Genomic DNA, 21159 nt, shown 5'->3' with positions numbered 1-21159 from the left:
CGATGCAAGTGTTTTTTGCTAGTTTTAGCCCGACGCAGTTATCATTTTCAAGTCCTCCGCCACGTTGTTTAAATAGCAAATGCATTTGCACTAATTTGTGCGCCCATGGCCCATGACCATTTGTGCGCTGGTCTGAAAACGAGGTGTGTTCGGGCGAAAATTGAGGCAACAGAAATAGACTGCGCCATTTATTAAAAATAAAATGATTACAATGTAAAAGATTAATATTGTGCACATAAAGATATGGTGTAATCCGGCTTGTTCTATAGATGATCTGCTTGCGCGCTTTAACCTCACGCATGAGCAGATCCGTTTGCTCTCTGGAGACGCGTTTAGTTTTTCCGCTTGTAAATTCCGTCATGTAAATAGCGAATCCCCCTTGGCGCAAGCACAACTGGCTTTTAAAGGGTATGGGAGATGAGACTCTGGTTGTTACGCCCAAAACACACCCATTACTTATTAAGTGAATAGGGACAACCCTTTTAGACCACGAGCCGTGCGCGCCGACCATTTTTCCCGTCGTCAAACTAGCAAAAGTGGATTCGGACACGGCCTAAGCGCACTTGCGCTTTAGACCGTTAAAATAGGGCCCTATACCTCCCATTCTCTACAGAGTTTCAATATCAGAGAAACTCGAATCTCCCTATTCTTCTCAGGTTAAAAGAATTACTTTGCATTTGTATAAGAAAAGAAGAGGTTATATTTTGTAATCCAAGTTATTTGATGAGTAAACAAACTTCTCAAACTCTGCAATTGCAATTTACAGAAATGTGTACCTGGACATGAACGTTAATTGTGTAAAGTGTCCGAAATGAAACGATTGTCATATGTAAACAGATGTTGTAAGTCATCTGATAGTCTCACTGAGGATTGTTCATTTGCACTGCATCTGGTCTGCCATTATGACAAACACTCTTGACATTCCACCCATAGCCGTCGTTGTGAAACTCGAATGCTACACTGGGTTGTTCAACCTCCTCATTTCCATTTAGCTCCCAAACAATTAATTACTTTAGTCAGGGGAGTAAAATCTGTAACATTTCCCTTTTGCTCCCACGCCTGACCTTTTCATGCTGCTGCTGAGTGGGATATTTTTTCGAAAACCATCGGCGGCGATACTGCGAAAAAATGAATGAAACTGCTCTGAATGAAAATGCACTGAATCCAGCAATGTGGCGCCTGAGCTCTTTAGATGCAAATCGGATCAATTCATTCCGAATAAAGTCAACAAGCTTCTCGAAAGAAGTATTGTTTTGTATGCTATTTCTCTATCTCCCAATCTGTCCTTTTCTCTTTCAGGCAAACAAAATGGACAAAAACAAATCAGACTCTATTGAATGTGCTGCACTTTCATCTGCTTATAAAACTAATATCTTATGCAACTTCCTCTAGGGAAGTGGACACACTATGATTTTAACACAGAGGAAACCTGGAAGCACTGTCATATTAAATTGTATTTACAAATGCAAAGAAACCAATTGTATTAAACCTGCCATAAAAAATATATATCTTTGTATCATTATCTTTCAAAGTTCATCAAATACATGATGTGATGTAGTAATAGTAAAGACATGAAAATATGTAGTGTTGGGGAAAGTTACTTTAAAAGTAATGCATTCCAATATTGTGTTATTCCCTAAAAAAAAATAAACAAACTGCATTACTTTATATGGAAAGTAGTGTTATGTCATTTTTGCATTTCTTTTTCTCACAAACAAAAAGTTTTATTTTGGCAAATGTAAAGGCGCTTTCACACCAAAAGTGAAATGAATAATCTCCAGGCTGAAGAAAATGCAAAATCACTTGTATTACTTGAAAAAGTAACTGTTGTCAACATTGATACTAAGAATAATTTTTTTGATCAGCATATTATAATTATTTCTGAAGGCTCACGTGTCACTGATAATGGCTGCTGAAAAGCTTTTCTATTAAAATAGAAAACAGTTGTTTTAAATTGTATTACATAACATACACTCTAAAAAATGCTGGGTTGTTTCAACCCAAATTTGGGTCGAATATGGACAAACCCCAAACGTTGGGTTAAATGTAATTAAAAAATTTAACCCAACGGCTGGGTTTGTCCATATTTGACCCAAAATTGGGTTGAAACAACCCAGCATTTTTTTTAGTGTAATATTACTGTTTTTACTGTATTTTTTATCAAATAAATGCAGCCTTGGTGAGCAAACTTTCAAAAACTACTGACCTCAAACTTTAAAACAATGTGTATGCTCTTACATTTGCATTTGTGCCAGTTGAGCTGTGAATAATCTACTTAAAAGCAACGCTATATCAGGACCAATTCGCACAAATTTGTACGAGTGATTAAAAGATGGCCAATTCGTACGAATTCATACGAATTTGGCAACTCGTAAAATATGTATGATTTAGCAAAAATCTTACAAATTCGTTACGAGTGAGGTCGTATGAATTGGTACGAATTAGCCACCCTGTAAAATCCGTACGAATTGCCGTGAGATGGGGTTGTATAAAAGACATTCAAAAACAAAAATATTTCCATTTACATTAGACATAGTTAATATAATAATTTAGCTGAGTCTTTTTGCAAAATACACTGTGATCTGTTTTCCAGGAAGAGAAAGACTGTACGTGTAAATGCATATTTCTGTAAAAAATTTGTCAGGTTTTAGATGTACACAAGCATATGCCATCAACGCTACTAGACATGGACTAAAAGCCATAAAACGCTCATTTTGATTTCATGAGGACTTAATAGATAAGGAGAGACAGAACAGAAATACTCCAGTGTTCATATAGTGCCAGAGTAGTGGTTTATGATGTAGGCTTAAAAAATTGATATCCTTTTGTGAATTATCAAATAACCTCGAGTGCTATTACTGGCTGACATAATTCAGTCAGTTGTCTCTATTTCACCCTCCCTGGTCTGTCCAAATTGGGACAATGTTGTCTTTTCTAAGGCCTTGTGTCCACCAAAGCGTTTTTTCACGCGGCTGGCGTATTTTTTCAATTGTTTTTCACGCTGACGCGCTGAGCGCTCTGCTTTTTTTGACAGGTTGCCAAGAGTTGGAGAATTTTCAACTTTAGGTAACACTAAATTACTGTCAGCTCATTACTGTCACTTTTTACCCAACCAACCAATCACAGTGGAGGAGGGGCGGGACAAATACCACATCGACCAACTGTCACAACATTCTTTCTGTACAACGCCATCAACCAGCATAGCTAACTGAACAATAACTGTGCCGCGGATATTCTGTATCACAGCAATGAAGCGTCTCAAGTTTTCAACTGAAAAAAACGCTGCGCTGCCAAAATGCTCCCAAGCGCCCACAGCTAGGCGTTTTCAGCAGAGCGCCTAGCGTTTTCAGCTGGCTAAAAACGCTTTGGTGGACACACGGCCTAATCCACTGCCAGCTTAAAACCCAAAAAGGTTGGTCCATAGTTTCACCCTGCCCTGCCCTGCCCTGCCCTGCCCTGCCCTGCCCTGCCCTAAAAACAAGGGTACAGAAAAAGCTGTTTTTAACAGTGATGCCATAAAAGAACCATTTTTGGTTTCTCAAAGAACCGTTCAATGAACAGTTCTAGTGAAGAGCATTTTAATAATCAAGAACCTTTTTTTTCCACTATAAAGAACATTTTGTGGAATGGAAAAGTTTAATGGATGTTAAAGGTTCTTCATGTAACCATAAATATCAATAAAGAAGCTTTATTTTCAAGAGCGTAGGAGCCCAAAACGCCCATTTAGCAATCAGATCTTCACAGAGGCTCTGCTCATAGTTATTTTCTCATATCAGTATATCAGCGTTTTGTACTGCCATTTCCACTACATTCATTTTCATTCATTATTATTACAGGGCAGGGCATATTATTTTTGGCTTCAGATGACCCATAACATATGAATCCTGCTAAATAAGCTTTAAAAAGATAATATCTGCTTGCATAAAGCTAATTAGTGATTTGTAAGAGCTATTAAATGTTCAATTACTGTGTCCAGAGAGTTTACAGTATATGTAAAAGCAGCACATGAGCATTTTCGAACTACCGCATTGATGACTGCACTGTAAAAAGAGCTTTATGGGATGTTGTGCGTGCGCTTCTTATCTAGCCCTGTAGGGGAGGGCTATAGAGGTTGTGAATGTGCAGCAGCTACAGCCTCAGTGTTATTTGCAGTTTATGGATGGCGTTGAGGTGCCACAGTGGCAGCTCATGTTTGTCGGCAGGTTGAAAATGTTCCTGCATTCTATTAACCCAAGTACGCCATTGCTTAATGTGTCAGGTCTAGCAAATTATGTTTTTATCCTCGTGGGCCCTGGAAAAGCCTGTGGCTTTGGCACAGCATGTTGGATTTGTTCGCTTTTTATTGTGTTGGAGTCATTCTTTTCCAGCTTACGTTAGCTTTTTACTGGGAGAAAAATACAGAGTGCAGTGCCATACAGGAACAGGAGGACAAATGCAAGGGAAGTACATAGAAAGTTCTCACTTTTCATTTGAAATTATAGGGCTAGATTCAATTTGAATGCAATTCGCAAGCTGTTGATTTAAATTCTGATTTATTTTTGGTATGCCTTTTTAGGAGTATCTATTTACACAAAGTGTTTTGTGCAGAGGCTATTTACACTAACTCCGCCCACTGACGTCTGGTTGGGCCAGGCAAAATTGCAGAAGATGCTGGATTGTTGACAGCGGCAATAGTGTAGGGGTAAGGTGCACGGCAGACAGATTTGACGCGAAGCGACCCAAGGTTTGAATCTGCTTTTTGCCGAAATCAATCTATTCCCTTTTCCCATCACATATACGATCGGAAAGGCAATTATTTTAAATTAAAATAATAAAATATTTGAAAAGTGGAAATAAAGTGTCTAACGTGTGTTCATTAATAAAGTGTTTATCGGTTAGGTGTAGGTGTCTGGATGGCTATATTGCGGCATCCATTTACCAAGTTGGTTACACTTTATTTCGATAGTCCACTTTAGACATTCTACTAATTATAAGTAACTTTTCAACTACATTCCAACTAACTCTCATTCGAGTATTAGTAGACTGTAGTAGACTGTGAGTAGACTTATGGTTTGGGTTAGGGGAATAAGTCGACTTGTAGTTGCCAAGTTACTTATAGTCAATAGAATGTCTGTTGGGGCAGTGGTTCCCAACCTTTTTTTGTCTGAGACCCCCTTTTTCCCAAGAAAATATTTTAGGGCCCCCCTTCACATTTAATGATATTATCGCTCTTGTAAGCTTGCAGCAAGGATGACAAAATATGTTGTTTTCAAACAAACGGTATGTTTACTATAACCATATATGTTTATGCACAAATATTAGCCTATAATATTGAAAATACAATAACAAAAACATCAGTAGACCCATTGTAATTGAAAAACATAAGCCTAGGAGTAGCCTATAAATTGGCCCTATTTGAAATGCAATAACAAAAATATTCACACTGGTGTGTAGGTAAAAAAAAAATAATATAGGCTATTACTAAATGACTGTTGTCTGGGGCCTCAATACTTGCATGTTATTTGTGAGGCTTTATCAATGTGAGGCTTTATTTTTGACGCTTTTGGCGCTATAGCGAGCGATAATAAACTTGAGTTTATTAAAGGAGAACTCCGGTCAATTTTAACATTGAGCTCAATTTTTAGTAAATTTGGAGTGCTGTCAATACAGAGAACAATGACAAAAATCGGTGTTGCCTACACCGTGTTATCCTCTTTTTAAAATTTGCACTATGCGCGTCAACTCGACAATCGACTACCTTGGACTTCGACCGAAAACAGGAAGTAAATACAGGTATGTGCGCTGGCTGATATAACATCATTTTTATTAATATCTTTCACATCTACTGTAGTCAGATTCACTCGTGTTCACTCTGAAGGAATCACTCAACATGGCTGGGCACTTGTATGACACATCAAGGATGATAAGAGAAATAAAAGCAGGTTTAAAACGTGCCCCATTCAAGTCAATAGGGTGCAAATTTTAAAAAGAGGATAACACGGTGTAGGCAACACCGATTTTTGTCATTGTTCTCTGTATTGACAGCACTCCAAATTTACTAAAAATTGAGCTCAATGTTAAAATTGACCGGAGTTCTCCTTTACCCATTTAAGCCCACCGGCAACTATTGCCGCAGTGTATAGTTGTCATTTTCCTTTTGTAAGTATTTTTCTAGATGTTATCCATGTTTAATGTCTCAATGACATGCAAGCAAACAACCAAGTAAAGGATTTCAAGAAGAAAAAAAAGGTATTCACTTCCTTCCTGTCACATGAGGCTGTCAACTTCCTATCCCTACTTCCAGGAAGCATGGCAAAGGCAAACCCTCCCAAAGAAAGGTCATTTTCATGCTAATAATACGATTTTTTTTTGTTGACATATATATATCTACATAATCATGAAGGTCTCTAGAATCATCCAAACAAAACAAATCTTACAAGAGATCTATAGTTTTTTGTATACTTAGTCAAAAGTCCAAGCGGCAACTATAGTTGCCGGTGGGCAAATGCCTTGTAAGTACATATATCATGGGAAAATGGATTATACTGTGTTAATAGGTTAATAAATAAAGGTTATTGGTCTTGTTTAGTGCATAAACATAACTTAACCCTTTAAATGACATCTGTATGCACTGTTATTTTTGTTATTTGCCATTTTGTTATTTGTTTTTTTGTTTGTTATATAGATATATTTTTTTCTTCATTCTATTTATTTGTATTTATTTATTTATTTTCATTTAACTTTTTGATACACAATGCCCTGGTATGGCTGCACTTTGTTCTGAACTATGTTCCACCACTTTAACCCTTGTGCGTGTTTCGTTTGTGGTTTACAGTCGGGCTGTTTGGAGTCTTAGAGACCCCAGGCAACAAAATGTAGGCTAATATTGTAAAAAAAAAAAAAGTTTTTTGTTTTTGTTTTCACAATGTCATTTTACTCAGTTTATTAATGTTTTTACTTCACATTTGGACATTTTTACTCCACAAAATGTATATAAATAAATGTAAAAAAAATATTTTTAATATATAGAAAAATATTTTAAGATATAAAAAAAAACATTTGACATTTTTTTTTTATGTCAAATTCACCTTATAAAAGACCCACATTTCTAAATGTCATTCATTAAGATAACATGGATAATTTGACATGGTTTAGTGTAAGATTTTTGCCCATATTTCGGAAAATTCCGTTTTAAAAGTAAAAAAATATATCACTTTAACCAGTAGATGGTTGCAGAGCTCTAAAAGACATCTTTTCACAAATTTTTCCAGTTAGATTCATATCTACATATTATTATTAATTCATAATATGTATATGAATACAACTGGAAAATGTTGTGAAAATATGTCTTTCAGTTAGTCAAATAGCAAATAGCCATCTACTGGTTAAAGTGATAATTTGTTACTTTAAAAACTGCATTTTCCAAAAGATGTGCAAAAATCTTACACTAAACCGTGTCAAATTATCCATGTTATCCATGAATGAAAGTTATAAATGTGGGTCAAAAAGACCCCGAACAGCGCACAAGGGTTAAGACAAATGGATTTATTGTTTGTTGTGTTTTAAGATTTAAGAATCTCACTAACACCACTTCCATGATGCCAAATGTTCTCCTCCTATTCATATTTTACATTGAGGGGGTGCATACAACATATTTGCCCACCGGCAACTATAGTTGCCGCACCTTCAAATACGAATTTTAAGAAAAAGAAAAAAAACCTGGGGAAAATAACCTTGTGGGCTGCGACCCCCTGTTGGGAACCGATGTGTTGGGGGACCAACAAAATAAAGTGTCAGCAAATATTAAGCAGACAATCTACTAATACTCTAATGACAGTTAGTTGACATGTTGCTGCAAAGTTACTTATGGTTAGTAGAATGTCTAAAGTGGACTATCAGAATAAAGTGTTACCAATAATTGTAATAAATATAATAATTTACTTACAGTTGAATTTACATTTACAATTTACATACTCTTTTGCATACAGTTTAATTTACAAAGTGCAAATAGTGTCTTTCATCTGCAAAAAGTATAGCATAGCTACACATATTGCAAAGAAATGCTATTTGTACATAGTGTAAATAGAATCTATCTCTATTTTCACTTAGTGTAAATAGCATGTTGCTAAGAAAATGTTACTATTTTCATTTTTTTTTTACTAAAAAGAACGTCTCATAACGGTTGTTCCATATTGAATCACTGTCGCACTGCATGTTTTTAATAAACTAAAAGGAACTTGCTCATAACAGTCATTTTTTAATGAATCAGACTGCATTGGTCACACTGTGTGTTTTTGACTTAGTAAAAATTACATAACATAACAGTGGCTCATAACAGTGATTCGTTCATGATTGACTTTCTACTGACTTCTCTGGTCACACTGAATGGTTTTTTGATTCACTAAAAAGAACCGACTCATTAAGTCATTTATGAATCAGACTACTCAGGTCATGTTGCGTGTTTTTATTGACCAAAAAGAACCGGCACATAACAGTGATTCGTTCATAAATCAGACTACACTGGTCACATTGCATGGCTAATAAGAGCCATTTGTTCATAAAAAAAAATGTATATTTTTGTATGTATATTTTTTTCACAATGTATTTTTTGATTCTCAGAAAAATTGTGTTTTAAAGTGTCATTTATACATTGATGCTGTTTTTCTAAAATTATTATTCACTAAACTGAATCAAATTAATAAAAATATGATATCACTAAGCTGCTGAAAATAAGCACAGACCATATCAGGATCTTTCGAATCAAGACTATGGTAATTCAGAAAGTTTTGTTCTTTTGAATTCTTTTCAATCGGATCATAAGCCATCTGAATGATTAAAAAACAAATCACACTGAGTTCAAGCAGAAACATTCACGTGGCAGTGAAATGATACATGGCTTTACTGAAACAGGCAGGTCTGACTAAACACTCGATAAGGCAAAACTTTCCTCCCGTACTCAGAGCTCAAAGTACTGACATCGGAGGGCAGGCCTCCAGGGAAAGGACAGGGACATCATCACATCATCACTTGGTCATTTAGAGACTCTCCACACCAGCTTTTGAACTGACACTTATTGTTTCCCCCCAAGAGATCAATTAATTCTGGTGTGTGAGTATCCGCCCCAGGCCAAGATGGCTGCAATGTGAGCGAGTTCTCTAGAGCTCACTGATTCATGTTCACGGTTGACCCGTGCCTCACAGAAAACCCTTGTGACAGGCTGTTGGTGGGGCCGTTACAAAATGGCAGAGTTAGTCATGACACACATTTCCATAATAGCTTCGGAGGGTGTCAACGAGGCGGCGCTTGAATGAGAGCAGGCAGCACAAGCTAACAGTTGTATTGATATAAATAGAGCTGCCAGAATCAGAGGATCTACGAGGAACACTCTGAAATCCTGCAGCCTAATTGTGTGTGTGTGTGTGTGTGTGTGTGTGTGTGTGTGTGTGTGTGTGTGTGTGTGTGTGTGTGTGTGTGTGTGTGTGTGTGTTTGTTTTGTTTTTGCCTCAAAAGAAATGTGAAGATGCAATTGCTTTTCTTTTTGTTTCATGCATGTTAGTGTCCAACCCTCCCACCCCCCATTAGAGTCTTCTCGTACTCTGATAACTGAACCCATGGGATGCATAGAACAATGCTGTTAAAACAGCCCCAGGTCTGAAAAGCCAATATAATCGTATTAGTATCGGCGTGATTGTAGCATGGTTTGAAATAAGTCTCTTATGCTCACTAAGGCTGCATTTGTTTGATCAAAAATACAGTAAAAAACAGTACTACAACTTAAAATAACAGTTTTCTGTTAACATTTTAAAATGTAATTTATTCCTGTGATGGCAAAGGTGAACTGTCAGCAGCCAAAACACCAGTCTTCAGTGTCACATGATCCTTCAGAAATCATTCTAATATACTGATTTTGTGCGCAAGAAACATTTAAAAAATTTGTTTTATGATCAATGTTGAAAAAAGTTGTTTAATATTTGATTAATATTGTTACATTTGTTAATAAATGCATTTTACAATTCGATAGTATTTATTTGGACAAAATGTCTCCATTACATGAGATTGGATTCCAATCTGGTAATTTTAGAACCGAGCAGTCTTCAAAATATTCATAAAGATTTGTACGTCTCTGACATTCGTGTGTAAAATGGGTTACGTTTTAAATGCTTGTCAGCACAGTGATAGAAAAGTGTCTATCCAAACATAAATACATACAAAAATGTATGTGTACACTTCACCGCTTGAACACTGAGGAGACCAAGCTGGAATCTCAGCATTGACTGAGCGCAGAGACGTGTAAAAAAATATTATAAAATCACCTCTGAGATGTAAAACATGCCTCATTAGTCCTGAAATGGGCATTCACTGCCAAATAGCAATGAAATGAAGACATTAAGACTTCTGCATGGTACTATATTAATCAAATTAAATTGATATAATGCTAATTACATTTTGTCTAGAGAATGAATATTGTGTGTAAAGAGACAAGGACGTGCGATCTCAATTTCTAACGCATTCTCCCGTGATGTCAACATTGATATGCACCGTCCTTTGGCATCTGAGGACACTAAATATTTAATTCCGTTCCAGCCCTGACACATGGGGCATCCTGCAATCTGAGGTGACATAAATCAGCAAAACATCCAGCTGCTCATCTGCATCTGCACTCTTCACGGACCTGATCTCCACAGGTCCCTTGAGAGCCCGATGCCCTTCACACCATCTTACTCCGGTCTAACACTCCTTTTACAGGAAGGCTAAGAATCTTGACGAAAACGAGAAGCATGAGTTGAACGTATCACCCCACATAAACATCATATTTCATCTGCATAAATCTGCATTGCAAAATCATTTTAGTCACAGTTAGGGATCAGGCCCCAGGCATGCACTGTGAAAATGTTTTGTCAGGTAACCTAAATATATGCTTCCTGTGGTAACATCTAAATGAAAGGGGTTTAATTCGAGTCAAAATTTCGTTTAATATGACGGAATCTATCAGACTGCGTCCCGGATGGGACGGTTAACTAAAATGAAGTCATTAACATTCTTTGTGGGGTGGAATTTAATTATCATCGATGCTCAACAAGTATAAAATATTACCCGTCAGTGAAATATACCATCTCTACAAAAGAGCAGAGGAGGACTGTTTAAGGCAGGCAAGAGGCAAAGATATCTTTGATAAATAGAATCTGTGAAACAAGTAAGGAGCTCTATGCAAAAACTTAAATACATTTATATATTTATATATATTTTACCTCAGTTCAATGTCTTCATATACACTACTGGTCAAAAGTTTGGCATAAATAGGACAGGCCAGTTTACGGTGACAGAATGCACAAAGCAGTATATATAGTATGTCCCAAAAATGGCCAAATATGACAAAGTATATATTTTTGAGTGTGTAGCAGAAGAGAAGGCGGTTTCACTTTATTTTGATGGTCCCTTTAACACATTCTGTTGACTATAAGTAACATTGCACCTACATGTCTGCTAACTCTCATTAGAGAGAAGTTACAGGGAAGGCAATTTTTGGGACAAACATGGACAGCTTTGTGCATCTTGTCACCATGAACTGGCCTGTCAATCATCCTGTCATGTCCTTATATTCAGACTCCACATTCCAGCTCATTTAAAGCTACACTGTGTAATTTGTTGATTCTTAGCAAAAAAAATAACTTTGTTCTTTCAAAATTATATGTGTTCATTAATGTATAATTTTTTCTACCAACTAATCAAGTATTCTCGTAAGCGTAGAATCTGGCTTTTTTTTAATACATACGAGCGAGTCGCTCAAATGGCGGAAGCCATGTTGCACCTCCATCTTGAAAATACATCAGCCAAAGAGGGACATACCTGGAAATTCAAGCTTTGCCTTTCGCGTTTTTACACTCAGTGGCACCGTGACGAATGCGAGGGGAGATTACTCGCGACTGCCGGCAGATTTGAAATAATACGGCCACCGTAGGAGTTAAAACTCCCTCGGAATGGGAGGGGCTAGAAAGTAATATTCAGTTCGTGGTCATATACAATTTCACCGCTAGATGGGAGAAAATCCTACACAATGTAGCTTTAATGTACGCACATAAAACAACAAATGTAATTATTGAAAAAGTTATGTACTTCCAAAACAATCTTATGTAAAATGTTTTCCAGTCCAAATGTTTTTAATTAGCAAACATGAACAGACAGCAACAGATTTCCAGTTCCTCTGCATCCACCAGTACCAATCATGGAAGGATATAAATCCTACAAAGTTTAAAAACCGTACAAATGTTACATGAAAGTTAGGAGAGTTTGTTTACAGAGGGCGTTTTGTCGCTGGGTGGGTTTGGGGTCCTGTGACAGTTCTGCCCTCAGGCCCCTCCTTTGATCGGGCCCTGCTGTACATCCAATTAATCAGGACCCAAAGCACAGTAGGAGAAAGTTGAAAAGATCAGTAAACACATGAAGGGAGGGAAGGCAGTTGGCCTCAGAGAACTGACTCTACGTGCGGAAACCTTAACAGATCGACCACTGAGAGGCGAATGAAAGCAGCCTGGCTGAAGCTCAGAAAACACACAGAAGTGAGCAGAAATAACGGCTCTCCATCATAGCGGTCCACCAATTCTAAGTCGTTCAAAGAATCGATGCCCAGCAGCAGTTATGAAGCCCAGAGTAAAAGACTGAACTTACTATGGTGAAGTTCATAACTTTGAGGATCCAGATGGTGAGAGCGAGGTTGACCACTATGAGGATCATGAGGAGGAGGACAAAGAAGTAAAGGCAACGTTTCCGCCAGCCGTAGATCCCCACTTTATACAGTTGCGGTTTTTCAGTACTCTGGACATTGTTCCTATGAGGGCACTGTTCCTGGGTCATCTGCAAGAAGACACAAATAAAACGTTAATTGAGGATTTTGTTAGAGGCATTGAAACATGATTTAGGGCTCAATAATGACACTTTTTGTGTCCTAATGTACTCAAAAGTACATAGAAAATGCAATTCGTACATAAAATTTAATACGCTACTTCCCCCCCCCCCCTATTTTTGTTGGTGTGATCAACAAAGTCATGTGAATGTAGAAAAATGTAGAAACATGCAGAACACAACAGTAAATTATATAAATATCACAGCGAGCAGGTAAGAAAGGGTCAGTAAGCAATATTAATTAATGTCACATAATTTGATATTTTTACAACCGGACAAGTTTAGTTCAGGTTGTACAATGTGATGTGGTGCATCTCACCAAAAACGTACTGATATTTATGAAACAATGATTTCATTATATTTGTTAAAAAAATACTTTTGATCTTGAAATAAATAAACATATATATATGTGAAATATGTATATCATATGAATATATGTATATCATATGGTACCATATGAAATCAACATGAATACAAATATATGTGTTTTAATGTAGATTTTGAAAATATTTATATCTCATTGACCCTAGTATTGTAAATATAAATGGAGGAATAAGTGTGTCCGAAGACACTGCAATACAGAACAATGGAAGATTATGCTTCGAGAGACAGTGCCTTTGGGATAGTCTGTCACTTTTGCCCTATTTATAATGAAACCATTCACTCAGACAACCATCTACGCTGGTTACAAAATAAATGGAGGTCAATAAAGGGAAATCAGTGGACTGGAAGTGTATCTCTGCTCAGCCAGCATGAGTGTTGGATGTTCTGATATGAGTTTGACCCAGTCAGTGGAAAAGTTTGCTATGTTTTTTGCACTGACCTCTAAAACCTACATTTTATCTCTAGCCAAGACATTTCTACCAGTTTCACATGAGTAAGTGACAGTAGGTGACTGATTCAGAACACAGAAGGGTGAAGAATAATCAGTAATACTGCAAGGGTTCAGTTTTTATGTATAAAAAAATTATGTAATATGAAATTATATTGGATTAATCTGTTTTACATGAGGTATTCACATATGTTAGAAACTTACAGGTGTGACTCCCAAACCGTCCTACATCCGAAATCGAACATTTCCTTACTAAATAGTAAGCGTCCAAATACACCGGTTTGGAAAAAACAGTAATCTACTACTTCTGCCGAGATTCTGGAGTGCACACTTAATGAACACTTTACTATCCCATGAGGCATTGGAGAGGTTTTATGGCCAAACCACAGAAAAGAGCATTTATATTTTCTGGTTCCATCGTCCTCAAGTCAATGTTTTTTTTTTTTTTTTAAATATGGGTTTTTGGTTAAATGCTTAAAACAAAGTCTGTGGTTAACACAAGCTCAAGAACATTCCATTGATTATCTCGGATGAATATAACATTTATAATAATATATTGCTTTTTAAAAAAGAAATAAAAATAACAGGTAAAATGCAATATTTTCTTCCTAGGACAGGCAAGCTTACGCACCATTTATTGAAAATAATTGATGACAATGATCTGGTGTCTCCATAATTAAGGATAAAAACCTCTTTGCATTATTGATTGTGATATTTTCACAATATGCACATAAATAATTGCACGTCCTTCGGCTATTCTGATGTTCAGCGTATCTGTATGAATGGGGTTTCTGAGGCTTTCAAAGATTTAACCTAAATAAGAAGTGGTGAAGTGATTAATGGGACTCGGTGAGGAAAAACAGCATAATTCATTTGCTAATACTCCTCTGCAGAGGGGCAATGCAAACCGTTGTGCATTACTTTAACCAGCAGGAAGAAAACTGCTCCCTACATTTGAGTAAAATAAACAAAGCTATTTTTTTAATAAAAAAAAATTGGTTTATGGGTCAGTGACATACAGTATAAGAGTGACCACAATAAAGAAATATAACTTTCTTAGAAATGTACTCTTTGTGTTTATGTTGCATGTGGTTTTGAAACATATTTTATTCCATTTTCAAGTAAAGTTTCAATTCGATTGACCTCAATTTTAACAGATTTTCATATTGGTGAACCAATATCACTTCTTAAATCCCAAGAATCAATCTTTTAGTCGATGTTGCTTTCAGTTGATGCGTCAACAAAACTTCACTAAACATTCCCAGACAGCAACATAGTGTCGGCTCAGATCCTGTCCACATCTGGACCATGTGGAATCCACGTGTACCAGATGTGGCCAACACTATGTTGCTGTCGGGGTTGTTTGTAGCTCCCCTCCCATCCGATAAATCACAATAAGCTTTGTGATTTGTTACTTCTCAAATGAAAAAGTCAAAGCTTTCAAATTGTGTCATTCAAACAATAAATACGGTTAGATCAAGAACCATATTTGATTTAGTGTTGTAGTCATGCACCTACAGTAAACCGAGACCAAGTCAAGAAGACCAAGACAAGACTAAAGCTTTGAGGGGTTGAGACCAAGACAAGACCAACACAATGCAGGGCGAGACAGAGTCAAGACCAAAACCAGACCAACACCCTTTAAGTTCATCTAAATGATCCACATTTACTGAAATTTAGTGTCATGTGGTGTAACGACAAATTAATAACATACAGTATTGGGATTCCACCTTGAATGTGTTTACACTTAAACATTATACATTATATATATTGAAGAAATACTTTTCTTCGATGCAAAGTATTACCGTATTTTTTAAGAAATAAACCACATGTAAAATGTCAGTAATAAAATGAGAACAAAAAAAAAAAAAACAACAGCACAAATAAATGCAATAGTATAAAGAGAGCTATGAAATAAACACTGCTTTAAGTTTTTCAGATTGGTCTAACAGTAGGTTATTATTCAGGTAAGAAATACTACAGAAATTACTACAGACTTCATTGTAAAATAATAATATAGATTAATGCTTACAATTCAAGTCAAGAGCAGAGAGAGATTTTCTGTCTTTTGTTCTTAGATTAACATGACAAACAGAAACAAGAATATTAGACTACTGTCACTTTAAGAGTTTTTGCACGGATCCAATACTGTTACACAACTTGCGTTATCTTTCTCAACTATTTTATTTACGTTCCAAAACGGCCTGTGTTTAACTGTGTTTAACTGAAACAAAATGAAGATGGACATTTTGACATACCGTAGTTGTGTACGTACTTGACCATGTAATCACGGTAAGCCTCATTTTGGTTCTTGCGACTCACAAGTAAGATTCAGAGGCGGCTTGTGCACTCCACTTATATGAAGTTATGCCAAACTACTTAAGCTTTAATTTTCAAGCATTTCATTCTTTTAACTTCTTCAGCTTACATTTGTATAATCCTGTCAGAAATGAAAAGGCATGCTCCTGTATTCAAGCCTTTGCATGTGTGAATTGCATTTGTAATATATCTTTGAACAGATCACACGATGCAATTACAGCACTGCAGAAACTATCATTGCATATGTTCCAGTCCAGTTTAACCTTGATGTTGAATGTTCAGTGTAGTAATAAAACTGCATTAAAAATTTCATAATCATCTTGGAAGCTCAATTACATTTCTGCAAAATGTCCTTGGTATGCTGAAAACAACTGGCAGGCTTTTACCGTCCACAAAAAAAACGTAGCCTCTAATTAAAGGAAGACTTAAATACAAAGCTCAGTGTCTTCCCTGTTTCTGAAGATATGCCTGGGCTCACACAACTGTAAATGGAGTTGCTGAAGGACAGGTCAGGTGAAGTTAAAGCACTATTCTACACTGCTGGTTCCTCGGGGAGAAGCTGAGATGGCAACTTACTCATCTGTGAACTGAAGTGTTAGTGTCCTACCCTTGTCAGCGGCAAACACTACAGATGTTAGCCGTATCGTAACAGGGACTGGTAACAAAATAAGGTGGAAAAGGACTTACAGTTAAAGATCAAGAACTATTGATCTAAAAACCTCAAGAGCAAACACTAAGCCACTCTGAGAATATTACTGTAATTTATCCAAACCTTTCTTTACAACATTGAAACGATTTGAAATTAAGTTTAGTATGGTCTCCACCTATACACCTTTACACATATTTTCTTTATTACATTCTCTGCATTTAAAATAGATAAATTAATTTAATGCAGTACTAGAAACAGTTTTCTTAACGTTAAACATTTTCTTAAAGGGATAGTTCACCCAAAAAGGAAAATTCGGTCATCATTTACTCACCCTCAAGTTCCAAACCTGTGAATGTTTTTCATCTGCCGAACACAAAAGAAGATATTTTGAAGAATGTCAGTAACCAAACAGTTTATGGACCCCATTGACCCATTGACTTTTTTTTTTTTTTTCTACAATGGAAGTCAATGGGGTCCAACCGTTTGGTTACCCATTTTCTTCAAAATATCTTCTTTTGTGTTCAGCAGACGAACGAAATGTATACATGTTTGGAACAACTTGAGGGTGAGTAAGTGATGACAGAATTTTCCTTTTTGGGTGAACTATCCCTTTAACATTATTAATAACTAAACTCTACCCAAAAAAAAGGAATTGAATTGAGGAATCAATATACAATTAGATATATTTGAAAGCAATCAAACTTAATCTCTTGCAGTTAATTGTAAGCTCCACTCTCTACACACTAAAACTTCAACATAACAGGAACTCTTCAAATTCACAACAGAACAGAACACACACTCCCCGTTCTTCATATTGCTCAGAAACACATAAACAGTGCATTCCAACTGGCATAGATAATGCCTTTGCAGGGCGCTTCAAAGAGAGAACAATAATCGCTGCCATATTGTTGGGTCGTTCCAAAAAGGAAATCATTAAAAAAACAAAATGTATTTGTAATGTTACGTGTGAAAATAGATGCAAATGAAATTATGTTTATTTGAATTCGTGAAATTTAGCAGGAAAACAAATATGTATAATATTGATATTTTTTTAAGTATTTAAAGTAAAATGAGAAAGCAGCTAAAAAAAATCAAATTTTCTACTGTAAATCAGATACTGAACACAAAAATACATTACATATACAGTATTTATTCATCTCTGTTTACATAGAAATACAACTGTTCATTACATTTCATATTAATTCAGGTCAATTAAGTAATATTAACATATTAACAGACCAGTTTTGGATTTCTTAATGCTGAAATTAACATAAATTAAGATTACGAAATGCTGTTGAAGTATTTTTCATTGTGAGTTCATGTTAACTATAGTTAACATCAACAAATTGAACCACACTATTAGCGTCTTATTATACGTCTTACAAAATGTCTTATTATGAGAAAATAAATACATGCAAAAAATATGTAACAATAAGACCAGTGAAATGCATTAAGACAATAAATGAAGCTTTAAATATGCTGAGATCACAAAACACAGGTCTGCAGGGCACATCTTGAATTCTACACTAACAGTTGTTTTCAAGGCTCAGTGTGGAGCACCGAGGCTCAGGATTTAAGACTAAATCCTGCTTTTATAACAAATGTCATATGTTCCCTTTGTTCTTTTTGTGAGTCTGGCAGGTTGCAGCGCATGAGATTTTAAAGAGGATGATGCTTTACTGTTGGCTCTAGAAAAAAAAGGGAGGATTGTCAGAAAGCCGCAGAATATGAAACACCTGCTTGTAGTTTAGCCTCCCTCCCCGGTGCCTGCATTTATTGGCAGCTCACTGGAAGAGTTGCAGGAGCACCGCTCTCATGCCCTCATCCATTCCTCTACGTCGCTTAGAGCCAAAAGCAAACACAAAAATCTACTTTGGTTTTTAAAAAGCACAAAGTGTATTTGTCTGTTTGTACACTCAGCGTCACAGCGATTTTGTCACAGAGACTCATGAGGCCGCTTGTTTCCTCTGAGCTATAAAGCAGTCATCTGTACAGTCTTGTGATTTTGCCTTTACGGTAGACTTTGTTGTGATCCCTGCAAAATATCATCATAACCATATCAATATTGGGTTTAAGAGACCACTCAGTCTTGTTTATTTGAGGTTATAAAGAGAGGCAGAACATTACCCAATGGCTTATAAAGTTGCTTCTATCTTTTTTTGCTAACTCCAAGCTAAAAGTTTTTTTTTTTTTTTGTGACTACAGGTTCATTCAAATTTTAGAATCAACATAAAAGTTAAAGAAGCCTGTGGAGACATATACGGTAATCCAAATGTAATATACAGATGCATGTACCAAATATTTTACAGAATCCTTTTTAAAACAAAAAAGTGAATTTTGCTCACCAAAGGCTGCATTTGTTTAATTAAGAATACAATAAAAACAGTAATACTGTGAATTATTAGGCCTTTTACAAATTTAAATGAATCTTCAGCATCATTACTAATATGCTGATTTGCTGCTCGAGAAACATTTCTTATTATTATCAATGTTGGAAATTGTTGTGCTGCTTACATTTTTGTGTGTTAATTATGATACACTCATACAAAATGAGTTGTTTCAACCCAATTTTGGGTAAAATATGGACAAACCCAGCCGTTGGGTTACATTTTTACATGACATTTTTAACCCAACGTTTGGGTTTGTCCATATTTTACCCAAAATTGGGTTGAAACAACCCAGCATTTTTTATAGTGTACTTTTTTTAGGATTCTTTTGATGAATATAACTTTTTTTTATAAATGTCTTCACTATCAATTTAATTGAATGTGTCCTTGCTGAATAAAAGTTTAAATTTCATAAAAAATAATAATAATAATAATAATAATATTCTTACTGACCCCTAACATTTAAATTGTCTTTTAAATGTCAATATACAGTTGTGGGTCTTGCAATTGTCAGAAACTTTGGTAAGTTGGTAACACTTTACTTGAAGGGGTGTGTTAATTGAGCGAATGACCAACCCGATCTCACCAAATGCGTCTATATAGCACGCAGTGTGTTTATCGTGTAATATATACGCGAAAATGAGTTTTTACGTGCATAGTATACGCATGGATAGCACATGGTTGGGTTTAGGGTGGGGTAGGGTGCGTGTGTATTATACGCTTGGGTAGGATTAGTGGTGTGGGGTGCGTGTGTATCACGCAATTAAGCGCGTATCATATGCACGCGCAAAACTGCGTATCATATCCACGTAAAAACTCATTTTCGCGTATAAATTGCACGATAAACACACTGCGTGCTATAGAGACGCATTTGCGTGAGAACAGGCTGGAATGACACTTAATGACAGTAGTCATAAACATGCATAAAACTTCCTTCATATATTAATGACACGTGTCATTTCATGATTATGAAGGTGTCATATCAGTCTTATGCACACCCCTTCAAGTAAAGTGTTACCGGTAACTTAAGTTCAGCCACTATTTTTTTTATCTCAGAAACACTCGTTTAAATAGGTTGCTTGACCATTATAATAATTATACCATGAAAATGATGTTGAGTTTGCTTTGAAGAATGAGCATTAAAATGGATCTGATATATTCTGAGATGACAGACAGTCGTACAGTCTGGCGTACAGGAGACTTGGCACAGTCTCACTACGGTCATATCGTACAACCTGGCAAGCAACAATTGTAATGGACAAGGGGAAAAAAATGCAACTGAACTCTGGGTTAGTTTGATTCATACCCTTCCCCTAATTTAACTTTACTCTTCATTTTCACAACTGTCCTTAACAACAGATCCAGAAGCAGTATAATGAACCCATGACTGTGGGGGTTCAGAAAATGTGCTTGTTATTTTAATGATTCACAGGTAGAGGCCGATTGCAAGGCACATGTCTCATCATTAAAGCAAATGTTTTGCGTAAACTCATGTGAAACATCCTTTAGTGTTTTAATTTTATTGGACAAATGAATTGCTTGCCAATTTGAGTACTTTTGCAAAGCATCCAATGTAAATATGGCTCATTAGCCTCACTGTTTGCCAAGGTAAACTGGTGTTTTAGCTAATGTTGTTGCACTCCACAGGTAATATCTGCTCTGATTAAAATTGACTTGTTGGGAAATAAAATGTGCTTTTAGTAAATGAGAACTCAGTCGGGTAACTGAAATTGGAATCGTGCAACATGGATTTACTCAGCTTGATTTCAGTGCTACATGTCACTAAATTTAAAATGAGTCCAAACTAGTTCTTCTCATTTTCTAGGTTAATGACTGAAAAATGGAGCTGATGACCAAGTGAATATGGCAGGAAATCCTCAAGTACGTCTCTTAAAACTTAAAATGATAAGTAAACAATATTCATGTTTGGCTATATTGTTACATCCCAGGGCTTAATTAGTATTATGTGTGCAATGGTGCTATTATCGCTCTAATATGAGCGATATTAGATGTATAACCACATGCTCTAATATCGGTTCTAGGAAGACAGGTACCTCTACTAATTTCTTATATAATTAATCTTTTATCACCCG

At 36.1% G+C, this 21159-nt stretch overlaps 1 protein-coding gene across 4 annotated transcripts in view; it reads right to left on the bottom strand.

Moving 5' to 3' along the window:
• sgcd (sarcoglycan, delta (dystrophin-associated glycoprotein)) overlaps window positions 1-21159 on the bottom strand; it is a 207205-nt gene that overhangs the window by 69309 nt on the left and 116737 nt on the right. For all 4 annotated transcript variants that reach the window (XM_079585263.1, XM_079585264.1, XM_079585261.1 and 1 more), the window contains exon 2: window positions 12646-12831. In XM_079585263.1, coding sequence (XP_079441389.1) covers window positions 12646-12831 — 186 coding nt within the window. The remainder of the gene's footprint in view (window positions 1-12645; window positions 12832-21159) is intronic.

This window comes from Phoxinus phoxinus (assembly GCF_949152265.1).
Source record: "Phoxinus phoxinus genome assembly, chromosome: 17".
Lineage (NCBI taxonomy): Eukaryota > Metazoa > Chordata > Actinopteri > Cypriniformes > Leuciscidae > Phoxinus > Phoxinus phoxinus.
This window is presented reverse-complemented; position numbering and strand designations above follow the sequence as displayed.